A 23,473-nucleotide genomic window follows, 5' to 3' on the forward strand; every position below is an offset into this window, starting at 1 on the left:
GCTGCCCACATTGATACCCTGCCAAGAAAAATATATGTGGTTGGGGGAAATATTTATACTTTAAAAAACAAACTAGGGTTGAAGAATGGAGAGAAGGGGTGGGTAAATGGAAGCCAGTGAATAAATAACATCGTGCAGTTTATGTAACTTTTTAAAATATGAGCTTATTCAATTCTGCTAACACTAATTAGCTTAAAAATGGTTTTTTCCCCCCTTCTTTATCTCTCAGGTATACTTCTATGAATACAGTGTTCTTTCAAAGCCAGTAGATAAACCTAGGCAGTGTCTTCCATATGCAATATTAACAGTAAAATTTATTGGCCAAAAAGTAGATAATGGACACCTTATGACATCTTTGAGATTCCTCTCAACTGGATTTCCTAAGAGGGCTGGTAAGATACATATATTACTCTGCTTCAGTAGCATTTGTGCTAGTCTTAGAACTTCTGAGTATTATTTTCTAATACATTATGAATCTGTAAGCAAAATAGTTGTGCTTTAATAAATTTTTTATTTTATGTATCTAGAATTATAATCAGATATTTTTGTGACTTCTTTTGCTCAGTATTATGTTTGTGTGATTCTTCTATGCTGATAAGAACACCTGTGGTTTTTTCATTCTTATATATGTATTCACACACATTATTCCATTTGTTGACTACACACTATTCTTCTGGGGATATTTAGATACTTGCCAGTTTTCTTCACATTGTAAACATTGCTGTTTTAAACCTTTATGTGTCTCAGTGCATATGTGCAAGAGTTTTTGTGTAGAATATTATATATCTACATCAGAAATGTGCAACTTAATTCAAAGAGGATATCAACCAGTTTTCAAAAGCAGTTGTATCAGGTTACATAATTACTCTATATCCTTGCCAACACATAAACTTTTTTTAAAAAATGTCTGTTTGTGCCAGCTAACTGAGTGTTATCATCATCACCTCAAAAAGAAACTATGTACCCTTGAAAAGCTATATCCCTTTCTATATCCCTTTCCTCTCAGGCCCTTGCCCCTAAGCAGTCACTAATCTACTTTCTGTCTCTATGTATAGCTGAGCCTTGAACATGAAGTTAGAGGTGTCAATCCCCTTGCAGTCAAAAAATCTATGTATAACTTTTGACTCCCTAAAAACCTAACTACTAATAGCCTTGTGTTGACTGGAAGCCTTACCCAGAACATAGACTGGTGATTAACATCTACTTTGTACCTTATATATTTGATATACTGTATTCTTACAGTAATACCTAACTTTTTCTTAATCTTTATTGGCATTTCTAGGCTATGTGGGTCATCTGTGAGTTTTTTAAAATTGTGGCAAATCGGGCGCCTGGGTGGCTCAGATGGTTAAGCGTCTGCCTTCGGCTCAGGTCATGATCCCGGGGTCCTGGGATCGAGTCCCGCATCGGGCTCCCTGCTCCTTGGGAGCCTGCTTCTCCCTCTGCCTCTCTCTCTCTCTCTCTGTCTCTCATGAATAAATAAATAAAATCTTTAAAAAAAAAAATAAAATAAAATAAAATTGTGGCAAATCTCCAAAAGTTTTCCAATATATTAATAGAAAAAAATCCATGTATAAGTGGACCCACACAGTTCAAACCCATATCGTTCAAGGATCAACTGTATTTGCCTATTCTGGGCATTTGATATAAGGGAAGTCATAAATATGTGAAGTGACATGGCCTTTCATGACTAGTGACTTTCACTTAACAGTATTTTCAAGGTTCTCACATGTTGTAACGTATTAATATTTCCTTCTTTTTTATGGATTAATATTACATTGATCAGATATACTATATTCATCATTTGAAAGATGTTTGGGTTGTTTTCACCTTTTGGCAATTATGAATAATTCTGCTATGATTGCTCTTGTACAAGTTTTGGTGTAGACATGTGTTCTCATGTCTCTTGGGTAGATAGCTAGGAGTGGAATTGCTGGGTCATATGATGACACTATGTTAACCATTTGAGGAACTGCCAAACTGTTTTTCCAAAATGGCTGCACCATTTACATTCACACCAGCAGTGTATGAGTGTTGGGATTTTCCACTTCCTGTGTTACTATCTGACTTTTTGTTTATAGCCACCACAGTAGATGTGAGGTAAAGGTTTTATGGTTTAAGTTTTATGCTTCTTTTGTTAAATTTACTACCAAGATTTTATTTTTGGATACTTTTGTAAGTAGAGTTTTCTCAATCGCATTTCTGTATTCTTCATTTAAGTATATAGAAATGTTGTTGATTTTTGTGTATTGGTCTTATATCCTGTAACCTTACTGATCTCATTATTAGTTCTAGTTTTTTTAGTGATTTCCTTAGGATTTTCTATATACAAAATCAGGTCACCTACAAATAGAGTTAGTTTTATTTCTTCCTTCCCAATCTGGATACTTTTTATTTCTTTTTCTTGTCTAATTGCCCTGGCTAGGACCTCCAGTTGAATGTTTAATAGAAGTGGTAAGAGTGGATAGACATCCTGTCTTGTTCCTGAACTTAGGGGCAAGCATTCATCCTTCACCAGTAAGTATGATGTTAGCTATGGGGTTTTTTGATGTCCTTTATCATGTTGAAGAAGTTCCTTTCTGTTCTAGTTTGTTGAGTGTTTTTATCATGAGAGGGTTTTGGATTTTGTCAGATCCTTTTGCTGCATCTATAGAGATGATCATGTGATTTTTAGTCTTCACTGTGTTTACTGTGTTGTATCACACTAGTTGATTTTCAGATGTTAAGTAAACTGCATTGCTGAGACAAATCCCATTTAGTCGTGGTGTGTAATTTCTATTACATGTTGGTGGAATCGGTTTACTACAAATTTTTTTGAAGATTTCTGTGTCTATATTTATAAGATGCATTGATCTGTAGCTTTCTTGTGATGTCTTTGGTTTTGGTATCAAAGTAATACTAGTCTTATAGAATAAGTTTGAAAGGTTTCTTCCTTTTCCATTTTTTTGGAGTTTGTGAAGAATTAACATTAATACTTCCTTAAACATTTGGTAGACTTCACTATTAAAGCCATTCAGGGAGCACCTGGGTGGCTCAGTCAGTTAAGTGTCTGACTTCAGCATGACTTCGTCATGATCTTGGAGAACTGGGGTAGAGCCCCATGTCAGGCTGCCATCTCAGCAGGGAGTCTGCTTCTCCCTCTTCCTCTGTCCCTCCCACTGCTCATGCTCTAAATCAAATAAAATCTTTTTAAAAAAATCTTAAAAAGCCATTCGGGCTTTTTTGTGTGAGTAGGTTGTTTATTAACTAATTCAGTTTCTTCACTTAACTATATCTCTATCCAGGTTTTCTGTTTCTTCTTGAATCAGTTTTAGTGGTTTGTGTCTTTGTAGGAATTTGTCCATTTCATCTAACTTATCTAATTTAGTAGTGTCATATTGTTCGTAGTATTTCTTTACAGTCCTTTTTCTTTTTGTAAAGCCAGTAGTAATATCTTGAAACTCTTTCAGTTGTCATTCTAGTAATTTTAGTCTTCCCTCTTTATTTTCTTGGTCAGCCTGGCTGAAGGTTTGTCAATTTTGTTGATCTTTTCAAGGAACCAACTTTTGATTTCATTAATTTTTTTTCTATTTTTCTGTTTTCCATTTTATTAATTTCCTCTTTGGTCTTTATTTTCCTCCTTTTTGCTTCAGGTTTAGTTTGTTCTTTTTCTGGTGTCTTAAGGTGGAAGTTTGAAGTATTGATTTGAGATCTTCTTTACAGCTATAAATTTCCCTGAAATTATAGTTTTAGCTGTATCCTGTAAGTTTAGGTATTTTGTGTCTTCATTTTCATTCATCTCAAATTATTTTCCAATTTCCCTTTTGATTTCTTATTTGACCCATTGGGTTTTTTTTAGAAATATGTTATTTAACTTCTGTGTGTATGTGAATTTCCCAAAGTTTTTTCCATTACTGATTTCTAATTTTATTCCATTGTAGTTGGAGAATATAATTTGTACTATCTTTATCCTTTTAAATTTATTGAGCCTATCATGTGGTCTGTCCTGAAGAATGTTTTGTGTGCACTTTTAGAAGAATGGAAATTTGGGTTTTGTTGGGTAGAGAGTTCAGTAAATGTCTGTTAGGTCTAGTTGATAGTTTGCTCAATTTTCTGTTTTCTTGATGATCTTCTCCCTAGTCATTCTCTCCACATTATCCCTCAGCCAGAAGGCTTAAAATGGAGACAGTAAAATAAGGATTTTCCTTACTTTTACTCCTACTCATCTACAATCTTATGGCTAATTATTTTAATCAAAGAATGATGGGTAATAACTTGACTTACTATGGTGATTAGTTTGCAGCGTATTCAGTGTCGAATCACTATGTTGCACACCTGAAACTAATATAATTTGTATGTCAATTATACCTCATTTGAAAAAAAAACAATAAACAATGATACCTTTCAGGGTAATAAATTTTGAGGAATACCTGTATTATGCCCAGAGTCAAGGCCACATGTGTTGACTATCAGCATATTCATCTCCCTCTGGAGTACTGCAGACCTGTGCTATCCAGTACAGTAGCCATTAGTCATATGTCTATTTAAACTTAAATTAGTTAAAATTAAATTAAAATTTTAATTCCTTATTCACACCACCCCTTGTTTATATACTTGCCCACACTTCAAGTCAGTAACTACATGTGGCAATTGGCTACTGTATTGGATAGCATAGATAAAGAACATTTCCATCACCACAGAATAACATGATGCTAATAACTATTTGGTAGTGTGCTTTGTTGACTGTAATTTCATTTTCTTATAGTTTCTTATATTATTGAGGGTGCTGGGTTCTCCCATTTTTCATTTATGTGATGAAACTGCCAAAAATGGGAATAAATTTAAAGTGCCCTTATTAAGTTTAAGCAAAAATGTAATCTAGTGATTAAGGTTCTATTCCTTATAAATTGTGATCCTGGGCAAATTACTCTTCACTTTCTCATCAATAAAATGGGAATGTTGTGAAGATTAAATGAATTAATGTGCATAAGGCCCTCAGAAAAACCATACCTGCCATCCACATTAAGTACTTTATTAGTTAACAATATGTATATATTAATATACATTTACCATACATTTATGAAATTCAGATCATTAAACAAACAAGTGATTTAGGTTTCTTTTCCCATGTTGCTTTGTATTAATTTATCTTAATATTTGTAATAGCTGCATAACATTATGTTTCTAGACATTTGTTATAGCACAAAAATATAGTACTTTTATAATTATTGATCGATATATTTATTTAACCAGTCTCATTTTTTAAATTGTTTTTTGAGTATAGTTGACATATGATGTTACATTAGTTTCAAGTATACAACATAGTGATCCAACTTCTCTATAGTGTTCCATGCTCTCCACAAGCGTAGCTACCATCTGTCACCATACAACACTATTACAGTATCAATGACTGTACTTCGTATGCTATGCCTTTTATTCCCATGACTTGCTCATTTTATAGCTGGAAGGTTTTGTCTTTTTGTGCCAGTAACATACTATTTTGATTACTATAGCATCATAGTATACCTTGAAATCTTAACCAGTCTCATACTGATAGTTAGGTTTCTAGCTTTTAGCAGTCTTGGACTATTGTACTAAAAATCCTTGCATAAAAGTAGATTTACTGGGTATAGATGATTATACATTACATTTTGCTGAAAACTATAGATTTACTTTCCAGGAAATTAGTACCAGTTTATACTCCCATGAAGAGTATGAGTGCTTACATCTTCAGGATATCCTTCAGAGTCTTTGCCAATCTAAGCAGTTTTTTAATACAACTCTTACTATTTATTTAGTGGAGTTGGACATCTTTTTGTGTTCACAATTTTTGTGATTTTCTTGTTCATATATTAATATTTTGAAGATGTCTATATACTCTTTATGTACGCTAACATACGTGTAATTATGCACTAAGCCTGCTAATTCAGAAAATACTTTTCACCAGTTTGTCCAAGTTTTGTTTATCATGAGTTTTGACCTGTTAAGGTATTTAATTTACATTTAATTGACATCATTTTTTAATTTCTGGCTTTCTTGTATCCAGTTATTTATCTTAAAAGTACTTAGTTTCTATCTCAGGATTATAAAACTATCTCTCCATCTTTTCTTCTAATACTTTTATGGTTTTTTTTTTTCAATGAGTTTTATTTTGCTATAAGTTGTATAGGGATCCACCATTTTTTGTCTGTCCACTGCATCTCCTACTCTCAAGAACTACATCTCTATTATGGTCATATTACCACTATAGCTTACTATAATTAAAAAGTATAATTACATGTGGCTATAAAATTAGGAGGTCTTCAACAAAGCTATCTTTCAAAATATTGTGATAAAGAATCTCATGGTACATCCCAATAATATGATTATAGTTTCATACACGGCATAAATCTCACCATCGATTTCTCATCATTAATATGTTTTAATAAAGATATTTTTTGGTATTACCTATGAATGTTTTGTGAACATTTTATTTGGTAAACACACATTTTTTATAAGTTCCTTTGTTATTACATTTAGTTCTTTATGAAATTGTAGGAATAAATTCCTATAAATTATAAAAGAAAATTTGTTTTCATTTTCCAGATTTTTATTTATATATATTATTTGCAGGAATACTTACTTCACTATGGAGCAAGGGTAGTGCTTTGCTTTGCTCCTGAGAAGGATTCTATGGAACCTTTTGTACTTTTCTCCTCTGTTTCCCCACTCATTCCCCTTTTCTTTCTGTTTTTGTTGTCTCCTGACAAAGAGAAAAGAAGCAAAGTAACAGTAGATAAAAGGGAAACACTTTTGCCTATTAATATGTAGATTCTGTTATTAAGTATATGAATATAGGAGATTAATATAAGAAATATCTTGTTTTTCAGCAACATGCTTTTAATCCTTTTTAATTTTTCTCTTTCTTTGTATTTGTCAGAATTCAGATTTTTATGGTAAATACTTTTTTTATTAAGGGGTCCAGGACAGAGTTCCATGTTGCATCATTTCTATTTTATTGGTTTATCACTCATCCTCTTCTCTCCTTTTTCTGATGAGACCTACTTTAATCATAATCATAATGAACTTTCAGTTAAAACCAGTTGTGACATAGCTTACTTATATTAAGAGTTCAATGTAGAAACCCTTTTCCTTCCTATTTTTTCTTATTTTTTTTATTATTTCCACAGAAAGAACGTGCTCTCTGAATAACTGTACAGTGGCCAAAAGAATTGGAAAAGGAAAAGATGCTACTGTCATCTTTGAGCATTTCAGGAAACCTGTAGATCCATTTGTTCAGGAAAACTGTTCTTGCAGGGCCCTAAATTCAGAGATAAATCCTTCCAATGCAAATATTTCTAATTCCTATGGAAATGTGCAAAATGGAAACATTTCTGTACATGAAACATACAGTGGACAGATGGAGCACAATTTAGCAGAATGTAGAGACACTTCTCAAGTACATATATATGATTCACGTCCTTCATTTTTTCCCAGTGATACCAGAAAAAGTGTTAATGGGGACCTCATGTTAAATTTGACACAGCTTAAAAATGTTTTAAGTGGTGTTTCTGCTGCTTTTCCCCTTCATAACAATACTGGCTCAAGCACAGTTATTACTTCAAAACTCATTAAAGACCCAAGACTGATGAGGAGAGAAGAAAGCATAGGAAAACATAATAATATTGCAGGCTTAAATGAGATTTTGCCACTTGAGAAGAGTTTAGATTTTAATTCAGAAATAAACCTACCATCTAAGCCAAATAATTCTGCCTCCTCATCTGAAGTTGTGCCTGGTGATCATTCTATTCTTACTAATTGTTCGGACGCCCCTTGCTTCAAAATTTCTTTTGATGATTCACAGTCACAGGCTCACGACTTGGGCTCTAAAAACAATGATTATACAACTCCCAATAAAATTACCATGGCAGGACAGTGTAAAGGCCAAGACAATTTTTCCTTTCCAATGTGTTTGTCCAATGTAGTTTCAGAAGTTGAGAACCAAAAACACAGTGAGGAAGAAGTCCAGAGATCCCAACAGAGAAGCAACATCCCACTTTTAACTGAAGAAAAAGGTGAACCACATAACTCTTATGAATCAGTGAATACTTGTACAAAAGGATATAGTAGTCACATTTCTCAAGAATCATGGTCTTCTAATTTAGAAACTGTATATCAGACTGGTCAGCAAATGTCTACAGTTTTTCCTCTCCAAAGGAAAGAAAGCATACATGGGTACATTCAAAATATTGGAAAAGTGAGAGACTTCACTGGCCCAGAAGATAATTCCGAACATGGAGAAAAGCAAATTTTGTGGAAAGAAATTGATTTTACTAATGAAGCAAAAATCAGTCCAATAGATAATTACATTTCTTTGTACCAAGAATACAAAGAGAATGAGAGTCTGTATTCTTTTGGAAAAAATTGTGATCAAATATCAATTACCCAAGAATTAGAAATCCCAAAATCTTCTGCATCTACCACAAAGGATAAATACGAGCTAGATCATCTAGCATTGGAATTACAAAGCAATCTTACTCCAAGAGTGGAGATTTCACAAAAGCATCCTCAACCCTCTTTGGAGTATGAAAATAACATTCATACAAGTTTTGCAATTTCTCAAAAACTAATGGAACTAAAATTGGAAAAACCAAATCAAAACTGTGTTAGCATTATGACTAATGCTTTCCAAGAAGCAAATGACATTCCCCAGGCCGAAGAACTGCCAATTGATAGAGTTATTTCATCTCATGACATTGAAACAACTCGTGACAATTCAGATTGCAGCATAGCTGGAGAACATATATGTGTCCATAGGAAAAATGAGAATGATCCAGTGTCATTGGAGAACATGCAGAGAGACTGCAGAGAAACTTTTCAAAATGCTGATAAAGGTCAAGGTCATACTCTATTCTGTAGTGCAGAGTTGTACAATGATACACACCTGAATATTGATCTCAAAGAACAAGGAGATAATGATAAAGAAAATGAAAATGGGGTTAAAGAGGAAGACGTTGCTTTGTCTACAGAAAACAGAGTAGATATATATGAAGATGAGAAGCAGGGTTTTAATACAAACAAAAATTATGCCAATATAGATGAAAGAAGGGAGAACAAAAATTACAACAATGTAGAAATTCTGAGTTCTGAAGAATTTTGTACATTTAATTTGACTTGGCGGAAAAGATATATATCAACAGAAACTACATTTTTAGAAAATGAAGATACTATCACTGCCATAAAACAAAAAGATACTCAAAATACAGGTAGAAGTGTAGAGCATTTGGCTTCCACAGCATTTCCCAAAATTGCAGCATCTTCAGTGCATGTAGCCTCAAATGCTGCAGTACAGATAGCTGATAATATGCCGCCTACATTAGGCACAAATCATGAAGATCACCAAAGATACCAGATTAAAGAAACTTGTTCTTCTGAGAGTCTAGATTTTGGTTTGTTAGTAAAACATAAGGTTTCTGATCATGAAATGGATATGGATAACAATAAATTACATGACTCATTTCATCAGTCAGTAAGTGACAGCTCAGTTCTTCATAGTTTTGAATTGGAAAATAATATTGAAGTGGGATCGGAACAGTGTGATGATGTTTTTCTAATTCAACAAGATACTCCTGGCCATAGAAATGTTCTGTATGAAGAATTTGAGGCCTCATATGAGGCTCTAAAGTCTCGTATTGATTGGGAAGGTCTGTTGGGAGGCAGTAATGGGGAGAGGGAAGTTTTGAAAAGCTCCAGAGGAAGGGAGAATAATGATCAACATTACTCTGAGGAAAGTAATTGTTTTTATTCCTCTCCACAAAAAGACAAAGCAGAGCTCTTCAATCCAATTTTACTTCCAGATTTACAAGTGAAAATCACTAATACATTTATGCCAGGATTCAGTCCCACTTTTGAATCCCCTGCATTGAAAGATAATTTTTGCAAAAACATAACTAAAGCCACAGAACCAGAAATAGATGAGGGGGAAGTGCCAGGATTTGAAATGTATTCCCAGTGTTCTGGTGAAAATTCACATTCTCCATGTGAAGATGAATTTGGTAATACAAGGCCAGAATCAGGACTAGTGAGTAAATCTGAAATCTCACTTTCTCTTGACGTGAATCATAATACACAAGGGAATCATGCTTCTGAAAAACAAAACAGTGGACCTTTGCTTACTGAACCCTCTAATGTCACAGCATTAAATAATGAAAGAAGTTGTTCCTTGACAAAGTCAAAAACTGATGGTAACAATACTAGACGTAAAAAGGACACAGAATCAAGAATTAGCAAAAGAAAACCAAATATACCTTTTAGGGTTGAGAACACGCCACATAAGGATTTAAGACATCATGAAATTTATGGAAAGAAGAGGAGGCTAACCAGTCAAGACTCATCTGAATGTTTTTCTTCATTATCCCAAGGACGAATTAAAACCTTTTCGAAGTCAGAAAAACACATTAGGAGTGTCCTAGATATTCTAAATAGTGAAGCATCTTTATGCAAAAGCAAACGCCTTTCCAGAAAACTTGACAGAGCCGTTCTTCACTTAAAAAAAGCTCATAGGAAAGTTCACACGTCTTTGCAACTTATAGCTAAAGTAGGAGAAAAAAGGAAGGGCCCATTACCAAAATCATATGCAATAATATGCAATAATTTCTGGGAAAGTTGTGACCTTCAAGGTTATAGCTCTGTGTCTGAAAGAAGATATTATTCCACTAAACATTTTTTGTCAAAAAGAAAATATGACAAGCTAGGAGAGAAAAGAGCTTTGGGATTTGAAGTGGATAAATCATTAACTCACGTATCAAAGCACAAGTCTTACAAAGCAAGGAGAGAGAGAATCACAGAGTGCCTTTCTAAGAAAAATAGGGCCAGCAGTGTCTCCAGAAGTCATACCACTATTCATGTGAGAGAATTTTGTGATCAAGAGTATCCTGAATCACAGTTAGCCCTGTGCTCTACAGCCCAAAGTACAAGTCCTTCAGCTTTTAACAAGAGTAGTATGAAAAGTCTAAGATCATCAGAACTTCGGCCATTTTCTGGAAAAACTGGGTGTCTGTTTTCCCCATCCTGCCCAGATGAGAAACTAACTAAAAAAGAAAATCAAATTGGCACAAACTTTTTATCTAACATTAGTAAATACGAAAAGCCTGAGAACCATTCAGCAAATAATAAAATTAAGGATGCAATGAAAGAAAGTAATTCTGAGACTAATAAAATAATAAATAAGAGTAATTCGATATCTTGCATAAAAGAAAACAACGTAAGTTTTAGCAGAGACAAAAATTATGATGCAACTTGTATAACGCACACAAAGGTAAAAACTGACATAGTTATTTCAGTTTTAGAATCAAATGTGAAGCACTTTTTAAATGTTGATATCTATAAACCGGATAACCTTATTTTATCTGGTTATAAAAGAAACCTGGAAGTAAATTGTCCTATAGAAGAATGGACAGCTCCCATTCAGAGCTCCAAACCAGGCATTATTTCAGGAGACATCCTTATGGACCCATTAAATCCAACTCTGATAACCCACAAAAAGTATAACAGTGTTCCTCAATGGTTACCAACCACTCCAATAACAGATAGTGAAGGAGAATCTTCAAAATCTTATTTGGATAAACAGAGAACTTTTTCTGTAGATTCTTTTGCAACATCCACCAATGTACCACACTGTCAGCCAGGATGTGGTGGAAGGGAACTTCTAAAAGCAGAACAATGCTCTTCAAGTAATTGCTTCTGTATAGATACAAATGAATCAAATGTTCTTGAGAATTCTGAGTTGGGTCTCAAATTAGTAACTGAAGAAAGTAAAAGCTGTAGGAAAAATGCAATGAAGAATCTATTTTCCAATGATAGTTCTTTGCTCATAAAAGATAATATAAAGGGTTCTTCAAAAAAATATATGGCAAAGAAAGACATTCAGGACAGAAAAATGTGGAAAGTTAAACAAGCAGAAAAAGCAAAAGATTCACTTCACAAAAAAAGCATGACTGAAGGATCCATTGCTACTGAGAACAAAAATCAAAAGAATAAGATCTTAGAAGAATCCTCCTACTTAAGTGAGAAAAGAATTAAAAATAATGTGATTGATTCTCATCCAAGCATTGAAGATATTACTGAGGCAGTCTCTTTGAATAACCCAGTTTCTAATCATCTTAGCAAAAGAGAGAAAGAAGGGGGAGTTAAAGTTAATAATAACTCTGACTCTGACTCTGCATTGCATTCAGAAATAGCCTGTAATTCCCAACCAGGCATTATAGGAGTGAATCATAGGCCTGTTTTACATATGCACTCTCAAACCTCTGAAGCCTCTACTCCTCAGGAGAAGCCTACAGCAAACATTAATGGATTAAAAGAAAAACATTGCTCAGCTAATCATTCAGCTCTTATAGCTAGGCTAGCTCAGATTTTGAGAAGGGCAGATGAAACATCATCTTTGCGGATTCTACAGGAAGAAACTAAGGCTTGTCAAAATATTCTCCCTTTATTTCTTGAAGCTTTTGAAAGAAAACAGGAATGTTCTCATGAACAAATTCTGATTTCAAGAGAACTATTGGTAGAACAACACCTGTGGAATAATTGCAAACACAAATTAAAACCATGTGCTGTTGACTCCTTGGTAGAACTCCAAATGATAATGGAAACTATTCAATTCATTGAAAACAAAAAAAGGCTCTTAGGAGGTGAACCAACATTCCGAAGCTTGCTTTGGTATGATGAAACATTGTATGGTGAGCTGCTCAGTAGACCACGTGGATTTCAACAACAATCCAATTTCTATCCTGCTTTTCAAGGAAGGTTAAAATATAATGCGTTCTGTGAGTTGCAAAACTATCATGATCAATTAATTGAATTGTTTGAAGAAACCAAAAGGGAAAACAATTCATACTATGCATTCTTAAAATGCAAACGACAGATTAATGAGTGTGAAGCAATAATGAAACGTTGTTCTGATTGCTTTGACTTTTCTCTTTCTGTTCCATTTACCTGTGGAGTTAACTTTGGAGATAGTTTGGGAGACCTAGAAACCTTAAGAAAAAGTACTTTAAAGCTGATTGGTATGTATGGGGACTCTCCTAAAGTTGATTCCTATCCAGGAAAAGAAGACCATTTATGGATTATCATAGAAATGATCTCCTCAAAAGTTAATTTTATTAAGAACAGTGAGGCAGTAAGTATTAAAATATCTCTTTATGGCCTGGAACATATCTTTTTTGATGCTGCAAAAAGTCTTGTTTGGAAAGAGAGGAGACAGTCTTTCAGCAAAAAATACTCAGGAAAGAAGGATAAAGAAATGCCACTCAAAATGAATCAGTATGCTTTTTCTAAGTTGAAAAAGATATATGATATGCTGTCTAAAGATTTAAGCAGTGAACAAATTTCCAGTATTGGGCTTGAGAATACTGATGATACAGATGATCTAATAAACAAAGCTACAGTTAACATAGAAGACTGTAGGTTTAACAGTACTTTGCTTTCACACCCAGATATCTGTTGTATTAGTGAAATATTGGATCAGGCTGAATTTGCAGACTCTAAGAAATTACAGGAACTCACTTTGAGATGTACTGAACACCTAGAAATTTTAAAAAAATATTTTCAGATGCTTCAAGAAGAGAACATAGATAATATTTTTATCACGGAAGAAAATGTTTTGGACATGGTGAGAAACCACAACCATGGGGCCATAATTTTAAAACCTGCAGCCATTGAAACCTATATTGAAATTGTCATGCTTTCAGAAACCGTTCACTTTCTTAAAAACACAATGGCAAAGAAACTAGACAAACAGAGGTTTCGAGGTATGCTTTGGTTTGATTTGTCACTTCTTCCTGACCTGGTTTGCTGCCAAGAAAAAATGGCTCCTTTTTCATTTCTTAAAGATAACTCAACAGATTGCCTTTGGAAGGTCATAGAGACTGCTATTTCTGAACTTAAGAAAGATCTGGATATTATTTACAAATATAGTGAAGCAGTTAATTGCTCATATGCTCTTCATTTGCTCTCAAGAGAACTTGAAGAACTTTCCGAAATAAAAAAACTTATAAAGAAGTCTGAGTATTCCATTTCTACATATATTGACTTTGTGCCGTATATAGCATCCATAAATTATGGAAGCACTATGACAGAGTTAGAATACAACTACAATCAGTTTTCTACACTGCTCAAAAATACAATGGCTGCCCCTCAGAAAGATTTAGGGAAAATGGCTCATATTATGAAAGTCATGAAAACTATTGAACATATGAAGATAATATGTGCTGAAAATGCCGAATTAACCATTTCCTTTATTCTGTGCCAAATGCTACATAACAGAAAGACTTTCCAACTGAAGAGAAAAGAAAAAATGAATATGCATGTAAAACCTAGGAAGAGTATCAATAAATCTAGTACTTTTATGAAGGTGCCCTCAATTTCAGAGTGCATAATGAAAAATGTTTCAAATTCCTCTAAAAAACGATCTATCACTGTAGACAAATGTGAAGACTCTCAGGAACAAGAGGAAAACACTACTGTTTCCAGCTGTAAAAAACAAAAGGTAACAAATGTTTGAAACAAAACCTATGTAAGTATTACTTTTGAGAACAAGTCTGCTCTTCAAACAGGTAGTTTGCAGATTGGTAAAAATTGAGAATGCTTTGAATATTGCCTTGCAAAATGAATTTACTAACTAAAGAATTGGATTGGGGGGTACCTGGCTGGCTTAGTCAGTGGAGCATGCAGCTCTTGATTTCAGGGTCATGAGTTTAAGCCCCACGATGCATGTAGAGCTTACTTTAAAAAAAAAGAATTGGATTAAATAGTTCCTATTATCTATATTTTAGATAATAGGAATTCTATATATTCTCATATATAGAATCATGATAGTCTATGTATGAGAAACACCTTGCAAATGTCTACTTTTAAACTAAAAATTATTTAATTTAGAAGATATTTCTTGGAAGGATATAAATTTATATAACTTCTTAAGGGGTAGTCCAATTTATGTGAATGTAAGTTAGTAATTTATTAAGTAGCTTCTATATAATAAGACTATACTTAATGTAGTGAATATTAAAAACTGGCTAATGGAGCCTGTGTTCTTGACCATTATCATCCACATGGAAAAATAGGACAGATATTTTTAAATAGATGATTATGAAGGAGTTACAAGAAGTCCTACATAAACACATTTTATTTAACAAATTATAGAAAACATTTATTTTGTACCCGGCACTGTTCTAATGATTGCACAAATATTAACTTCTTGATCTTTCACAAAATCTTTATGATGTAGGTACAATTATTATCTTATTTAAAGGTATAAAACAGTATAGAAAGGTTAAATAACTTTCCCAGGGTCACAGAGTTAGTAAATGGGTGAGCCCAGATGTAAAACCAAGGGAGTCTAGCTCCAGAGCCCATACTAACCTAACAACCTACTCTCAGAGCCTTCTCTTAAAATTTTTTGAGAATTTCTCAGTTCAGAAGTAAAGAGAATCCTATATGCAAAATGAAAAGTAGGAATTTTTTCTTGGGTTACTGTAATTGCATTTGTTAGTTAAACTAGTTCTGGAGACCAGGAAACCAATCATTTATTTCACTGTTTATAGAAAAATGCTTACTAAACAACCAGTTTGTAAGCATACTTCCAATAAGAATACAAGTTGTGTACGCCACATCAAGAGTAAAATGAGGATAATACTTAAATACCACCGAGCCACCCAGGCGCCCAATGAATGTAGTTTTAGACCGAGCATTTTAGATGATGACACAACAAGCAATTGTATCTGATGTGAAAATAATATTTATATTGTATTTTATACCATTACCAATGTAGGTTTTCTTTGTAACTTTTAAACATAGGTTGACATGAAAGATGTCACAAAAATCAACAGAGAAGAGGCAACATTCGAGCATCCAAGGTAAGAGTTGCCATCAGCCCTATCTGAAGGCAAACTAAACAAAATTAAGCACATATTAAGGAACAATACTAACATTTATTTATATACCTCTGTTGGATCATACATGTAATTTAGAGGACAAGAAAAAGGTTAAGAGGGAGAATAAGGTTTCAGATTATGCAGTGCTTTAAGGTTTAAGGAATTTGAACTTCGTTCTGTAAGTATTGAAGGTATAATCCTGTAAAATGTGTTTTCTCAGTGATTTAAAGGGTAAGGAGATTCTAAGTAGTGGTAGAAGTAGTAGTAAGTTAGAGAATAGTGATGTTTTATAGAATAAAGTAAAATTCATATTTGACAGACATTGCTTAAAGAATTCATGGGGATTAGTAAAGTGGTTTGCTAAAAAGGAGATAATATGACAAGTGATTAGATTGAGCTTTTTTAAACTTGGTACTATAGACCAGTCAGATTTCAAAATTGGTTAAAAAGATAGAAATTGCTAACTTGGGGCACCTGGGTGGCTCAGTCGTTAAGCATCTGCCTTCGGCTCAGGTCATGATCCCAGGGTGCTGGGATTGAGCCCTGCATCAGGCTCCCTGCTCAGCGGGAAGCCTGCTTCTCCCTCTCCCACTCCCCCTGCTTGTGTTCCCTCTCTCGCTGTGTCTCTGTCAAATAAGTAAAATCTTAAAAAAAAAAAAAAAATTGCTAACTTATATTACTAAATGGGGACTTATTCATCAACATCCATATATTATAAATATACTACAGTTTCATAAAAGGATGTTTAACAGCATGATATAGGAGGAACATGATTTCAAACTAAAGGCTAGTTCTTTTTTTTTTTTTAATTTTTTTTTAAGATTTTTTATTTATTTATTTGAGAGATAGAATGTGAAGAGAGAGAGCACATGAGAGGGGGGAGGGTCAGAGGGAGAAGCAGACCCCCTGCCGAGCAAGGAGCCCGATATGGGACTCGATCCCGGGACTCCAGGATCATGACCTGAGCCGAAGGCAGTCGCTTAACCAACTGAGCCACCCAGGCGCCCCTAAAGGCTAGTTCTTTAAACTGAATTATTTTTATGAAAAACTTCCGACATGGTTTGTATTTTTTCATTCTGACATGAAGTGGCACCACTGGACATTTTGACCATCTCATTTCATTCAGCTCTCTAAGATTTTCAATTTATGACAAGCTTCATTTTGTCCAATTTTTTTTCCATTTTATGAAAGAAAATGGGTAATATAGAAAAAAAAGATGAGCATTCTCATTTCTGTCTTACTTGGTTCTGCTGCTTTAATTATACATTTTATTTACCGCATTTCTAAAATCCTTTTCTAGACTCTGAATAGTTGTGTTAGTTGCACCAAGATGAATAGGCTTTTAAAGGGATAACATAAACCAGTTCTATAATCATCTTAGTTTTGGTAACTAAATATAGGTGGTATTTGCTACTCAAAGAATCAAACTTTCCTGCTCACATAGCAGGAGAATGAATCCAAATATAAGATCAATACAGGGTACATGGAAGAATATTCTCTAAGAGAATGCATAAAAGAGTGACCCTACAGGCAGCTGCCAATGTGTAGGGTTGAGACATCACTGAAACATCATTGGAAATGTGATAGAGTCAAAATTGTACTTTCTGCAAAATGTCAAAGTATTGTACAGGATTGGATGATGATGATGTTGATTGTCACTAAAATGCCTTTTAGAGGGGCGCCTGGGTGGCTCAGTCAGTTAGGAGTCTGCCTTCGGCTTGGGTCATGATCCTGGGGTCCCAAGATGGACTCCTGTGTCAGGCTCCCTGCTCAGTGGGGAGCCTGTTTCTCCCTCTGTGTGCTCTCTCATCTCTCTCTCTCTCACTCTCTCTCTCAAATAAATAAGATCTTTAATTTAAAAAAAAGTTTGAAATGCCTTTTAGAGAGGCTGGATTAAGGAAAATACAGGGCTTTTAGAGTTGAAACTAAATATTTACAAATTCCAGGCCAAAGATTAGTATCTCTTGCCTGGGGAGGAGTGATTACTTTTTTTCTTTTCAACATGTTCTTTTCCACTTGTAATTTAAAGAATTTGATGAGACACCAAAAAATATAATCATCCTGGAGACCTTTAACTCTCTGGCTCTAGACATTTCCATAGTGGATGCTTCCTTCAGCCTGGTTGAGACTCTCTAAATTTAGGTAGAAATGTCAAGGATATTAAATTGGCATGATAGGGTGGCTCAGTCATTAAGCGTCTGCTTTCGGCCCAGGTCATGATCCCAGGGTCGTGGGATTGAGCCCTGCATCTGGCTCCCTACTCGGTGGGACAGGAAGCCTGCTTCTCCTTTTCCCACTCCCCTTGCTTGTATTCCCTCTCTCTCTGTCTCTCTCTCTGTCAAATAAATAAATAATAAATTGGCATGATATTTTGGAGGTCTGTGTTTCCTCTTCTCAACCTTGAACGGACAAAATATCTTAGTAGTTCCTGATAAAATAAGATGACCTTTTGGCAGGGGCAGGGCAGAGCTTGGTAGTTTTGTCAGTTATATATAGCCATTTACAAGTAAAGAAGATCATCAAAAAGTTGGAAGTGTATGAATGCAAAACTATAGTAAAAGATTGGATGTAGTTTTCTACTTCTAAAAGCCTCTGTTAGGAAATGTCCAGTGCATAAAATAATTACAATATTGACCACAGTGTATATATTTCTAAACATATTGGAAATACATTTGAAATGTGGAGTGTATCACATTCAGCAGGGAAAGTATCTCAATTCAAAGCAAGGGAATAAAACTGGGGAAATAAGTTACACATATATACTGCTGATAGAGAAAAGGTAAATCTTAAGAATTCTCCTAAATAACTTCAAATACATGTTTATAATTAAGTTTTGGGGACTCCATTTATATAAAGTTGTTTTTATGTATGTGTTATACTTAATAGGACTACAAGATCTCATCCCGAAAGTGAAAGTGAAATAGGACCAACTTCATCTGACAATCTGAAAAGAAACCATGTATCTCCAAAAAAGGTTGAGGTGGAAAGATCACTTCCTGGCTCACTATTACCTTTAAAGAACTTAACAGACACTTGCACATCAAAGTCAGAGGGCAAAATAGATTTAACTAATATTGCATCTGATACTTCGGAAGACTTCGCTGGACAACAGGGAAACTTAAATAGCATGAAGAAAAGCAATGTGAATTTTAGTGCTACTGAAACAAAGAGTGATAAGAAAGATTGTTCTTCTTTTGCAATTTGTGAACAAAGAAGTGTAGATGGCATATTTCCAAAAGACTACAAGATGCCTTCACAGAGATTTCTTAATCCTGCAGAGAAATCTTTTCCCTCAGACATAAAACCAGGAGCTGATGCTTCTCCTCTGCCTGATGCATCAGTGCTCTCAAAGCCTATTTTCCGTTTTGTTAGGGACATCCCTGCCAATTTAGAAATGAATGACACTGTCTTTGAACTTCAAGATAATGAAATATTAAAATCATCTATTAAAAATTCTGCATGCACCAATTCTTCAGAATCCAAATTTATCCAGAACAGGTCTCCTATTCTGCAAGTAAATAAAACACAGCCTGCAAAAACTGAGTTAAAAGAAAAATACATGAAGGATACCTTGAGTCCCAGTACTGTACCTCTTGGAGCATCTGGGAACATAACCTGTAATGTAAATCAAACAGCAGAATACTCTGTTTCTGAACAACAGAATAATGAAAATTCAGAAGTCCTAACTCAGAATGCTGTTGCATATTGGAATGAACTTCCACAGTCTGCATGTACCCCAATATATAATTCTTCTGCACATTCATTTGGAACTTCATATCCTTACTACGCTTGGTGTGTTTATCATTACAGCAGCAGCAGCGGCAGTTCCCTTACCCAGACATATCACGGGATAACATCATATGAAGTACAGCCACCTCCTGCTGGGATGTTGACTGCAATTGCAAGTACTGTTCAGAATACACATTCTAATCTTTTATACTCTCAATATTTTGGCTACTTTGCTAGGGAGCCACAAGCAAATGACTTTGTGCCAGGGAATGGGTATTTTCAATCTCAAATGCCTGTTTCTTACAATTTTCAGCAGCCGATTTTTTCACAGTATGCTCCCCATCAACCATTCCCACAAGCTGTATACCCTTACCCTCCTGATTCAGGTGTACTTCCAGAAGTTCCTTGGACTTATGGTGAGTTTTATAAGTTTTAGTGCTCACTTTATTGAGTTTTTACTTTTCTCTCTTTATTTATGTAAATGAAACTTATAGCAGGTGATGATCTATAGCAGTCATTTTTCTGTGCAGATTTGTAGAATTGTTCAAATCTTAGGCAGAATTGAATTATATCTGGTTGTCAGAGATTGAAACAAAAAGAATTGGTAATATCACTAATATGTCCTTCAACAAAACCCAACTTTGGGAAGTAATCAAGTAAATTATAGTTAATCCATACCACAAAATACAGTGCAACAATCACAGGGTTTAAATAAGTTTGTGGGTTTTTTCAAGATTTTTTAAATTTATTTATTTGACAGAGAGAGAGAGCACAAGCAGGGGGAGATGCAGAGGGAGAGGGAGAAGCAGGCTCCCCACTGAGCAGGGAGCCCGATGCGGGGCTGGATCCCAGGACTCTGGGATCATGACCTGAGCCGAAGGCAGACGCTTAACCGACTGAGCCCCCCAGGCACCCCTTAAATAAGTTTTTAATAACGGTTTTTAAAACTATGTCATATAAATTTACCTGTGTAAATAAATAAGTGCCTAGAAATACTGAAATGAAATACACCAACATTTTAACTAGTCTGCCTCTGGGTAATAAAATTGGGGGATTGTGGAGAGAGTTTTTAATATTTTCTAGATTTCCTACTATGAAAATACATTATTTTGATAAATGGAGAAAAAAATAGAGTGAAAAACCAAGTTTGAAAAAGAAACTTCAATCCGATAAAGCCACCTTTCTCTTGGTATTCTAATACAATATCTGGGCATAAGTGAGAAGAACAACTTGGTAACTTGCCACTAGAAGTTGAAATTTTTTCTCTTAAGTGCAATTCTATTTGTAAAATACAATTAGAACACCGATTTTTAAAATTAAATTGAAATGTATATTTACCAGTGTATAGCAAAATTTAAGAACAATTGTTAATAATCCAACAAAAACTACAATTATTCATTAACACTCCAATATTCAACCATCAGAGATAATATGTACTGTAAGTAAAGTTAACGATCTTTTAAGGTCTTAGAGAAATGCAAGAGAATTTCTTTCTAAATTAAAAAGTCGTTTCCTGGAACACCTGCCTGGCTCAGTTAGAAGAGCATGTGACTGTTGATCTCAGGATTGAGAGTTCAAGCCCCACATTGGGTGTAGAGACTACTAAAAGTAAATAAACTTTTAAAAATAATAAAAAGTTGTTTCCCAATAGATTCTCTTACAAATTAGTAAGTAGAAAAAAATTGAGTTCATTTATTCATTCATTGGTCCTAATTGGATAAGAAGCAGATTGTTAGCATAATTCTATTTCTAATTTAAAAATCTGATCACAGCACCTCTATATTGGAGTTGCCACTGACACTATGTCCTATGGGATAAAATTCAGATACTTTAGCTTGAAATGCAGGGTCCTTCACAGTTTATGTAGCCTCATCTCCCATCACTTCCACCTTTGTATTCAAGCCACATTGAACTTCTTACTGTTCTCTCATGTAAGAATTCCTCTCGTACTTCCATAGAACTTTTTGTGTGCCTTTCTCACATGATAAGGCATGTTAGTATTATATGGCATTGTAATTATCTGTGTATCTTTCCCTTCCCATCGTGGCCCACCAAATGAGTTTAAACAGGACTGGAAATTGTTTACCTAAAACAGAAGAAAAACAGTAGAGGAGAGGAGAAAGAAATAGTGGAAGTGGGGAAGCATATGACTATGCTTTTCCTTTGTGATTAATTTGACACACTGCTGCTACTATAAGAATAAACACATCAAACATAGTAGATGTGGCAAGCCTATGAATTAAACTAGAAATTTGCATTTCTGAAATAGGAAATCTTGAATGTAATTGTTTCATAAAGGTTCTCAGAGTTTGAGCTTTCTCATGTTCTTAATAATTAAGCTGTTGGTGATGCTTAAAAAGATATTTCTGGAATCAAATCCAGCTTTGGTTCTCAGAAAATTTTCATTGTTAACCTACTTGGTTATATTAGTCAAGTGAAAATAAAGGAAAAGAAACAATTACCTATTGTATTATTCAAAAATAACTCTAAAAATATTACGAGGCAATAAGCACCTCATTTAGTTTTCATGAGTACAAATCTATAGAGATCACCTCTCATGCTTTCAGGAACTACATCCTTCTAAACATCTGAAAATCCCTCTGACCCATTTTTTGATGTTTTGCTCTTGATGCTTGTATTCAGCGCCATAAATGGAACTAAGAGAAGGGGCTAAGTGAGCCGTGTGTGTGAGGCACATTATTACATCCTTTACTCCATTTAACTCTCCCAGAATATCTGAGAGAGATGTAGAGATTATTGTTCTTTTACAGATAAGGAAAGTACTCCATGGAGAGCCTTAAATAACTTTTAAGATCCCATGGCTATTAAAGGGCAGATGTGCAGTTTGAACTCTAGTATTTTTAGTTCTAACTTAATTCAGGTCTTCCACTATACCATTATGTACTGTTAGTCTCCCTCATTAACTTATCTCAAATCTTTGTGGGTTTGTTTTCTTTCAGTTCCATGGCAACAAGAACCTTTTCAGCCAGGACATTGAAAAAAGTCTTCTGTCTACTGAAATAAAGGGGATTTAACAAGTTTTTCCAAGTATTTTTTCCTTAATTTTTTTATTTTTACATTTTTAAATATATGTGAATGTGGTAGGAAATAGAAACCATATAGCCCTTTATAAAATGTTTAAATGCAACAGTGTATCATATAATGCAATTGGAAATCAATTTCTGACATCCAAAATACCAAAATTATTTCCATGCAATATTTTAGTGAATGGTAGTAGGCTATTTTCAATATCCATCAGAAACATTACCAATATTTTGAAATGTTTCCATCACAGCTGTTAATATAAAGATCCTTTTGAGATTATTGTAATGGAGTAAGGAGAGTAAATGTAACATTTAATATGATTAAAGTTAAGCAATGGTAGTAAAATCTTTAAAATAAGATTTTTCTGTCTGATATTTTTTTTATATTGTTTATGGTAGCATTGTGCCATTTGACTTAAAGAAGGACTTTTTTTTACTTGGATTGTTCAATCAGACCAATAATTTTATAATTCTTGATATTTCATATAATTTACAATTCTGTATCTGATGTGACAAATTCCTTTAATTTCAATATTTTCTAATTTTTACTTGAAAAATATGTTTTAATAGGGAATTTGGTTTGTATATTTTCAGTGTTTGTTCAGAGTAGATTTTTAAAGTTTTTATGTTTGAAGTAGTTTTATATCATTGTATTGAAATTAAAGTACACTTAACACCTTTTCCCAGGAGCCTCCTCCACAAGATTATTTCTTTTGTATTTCACAATTCAGACTTTTTAAAAAAATGATTTTGTAGCAAATAAGAATAATTTCTTTAGCTTATGCTAAATGTTTATGCTAAATGTTTAGTCAC

The 23,473-nt window shown here is 34.1% G+C and overlaps 1 protein-coding gene across 1 annotated transcript in view; it reads left to right on the forward strand.

Moving 5' to 3' along the window:
* The window catches only part of TEX15 (testis expressed 15, meiosis and synapsis associated), a 56,837-nt gene extending 33,927 nt beyond the window's left edge, over positions 1 to 22,910 (forward strand). Inside the window, exons 5-9 of the mRNA XM_035004079.1 lie at positions 230 to 392; positions 7,149 to 14,503; positions 15,811 to 15,869; positions 18,774 to 20,032; positions 22,577 to 22,910. Of these exons, the coding sequence (XP_034859970.1) occupies positions 230 to 392; positions 7,149 to 14,503; positions 15,811 to 15,869; positions 18,774 to 20,032; positions 22,577 to 22,614 (8,874 nt within the window). The 3' untranslated portion in view covers positions 22,615 to 22,910. The remainder of the gene's footprint in view (positions 1 to 229; positions 393 to 7,148; positions 14,504 to 15,810; positions 15,870 to 18,773; positions 20,033 to 22,576) is intronic.
* The last annotated feature ends 563 nt before the right edge of the window (positions 22,911 to 23,473 follow it).

This window comes from Mirounga leonina, unplaced genomic scaffold (genome assembly GCF_011800145.1).
Source record: "Mirounga leonina isolate KUSES-001 unplaced genomic scaffold, KU_Mleo_1.0 Mir_128, whole genome shotgun sequence".
Taxonomy (NCBI): Eukaryota; Metazoa; Chordata; class Mammalia; order Carnivora; family Phocidae; genus Mirounga; species Mirounga leonina.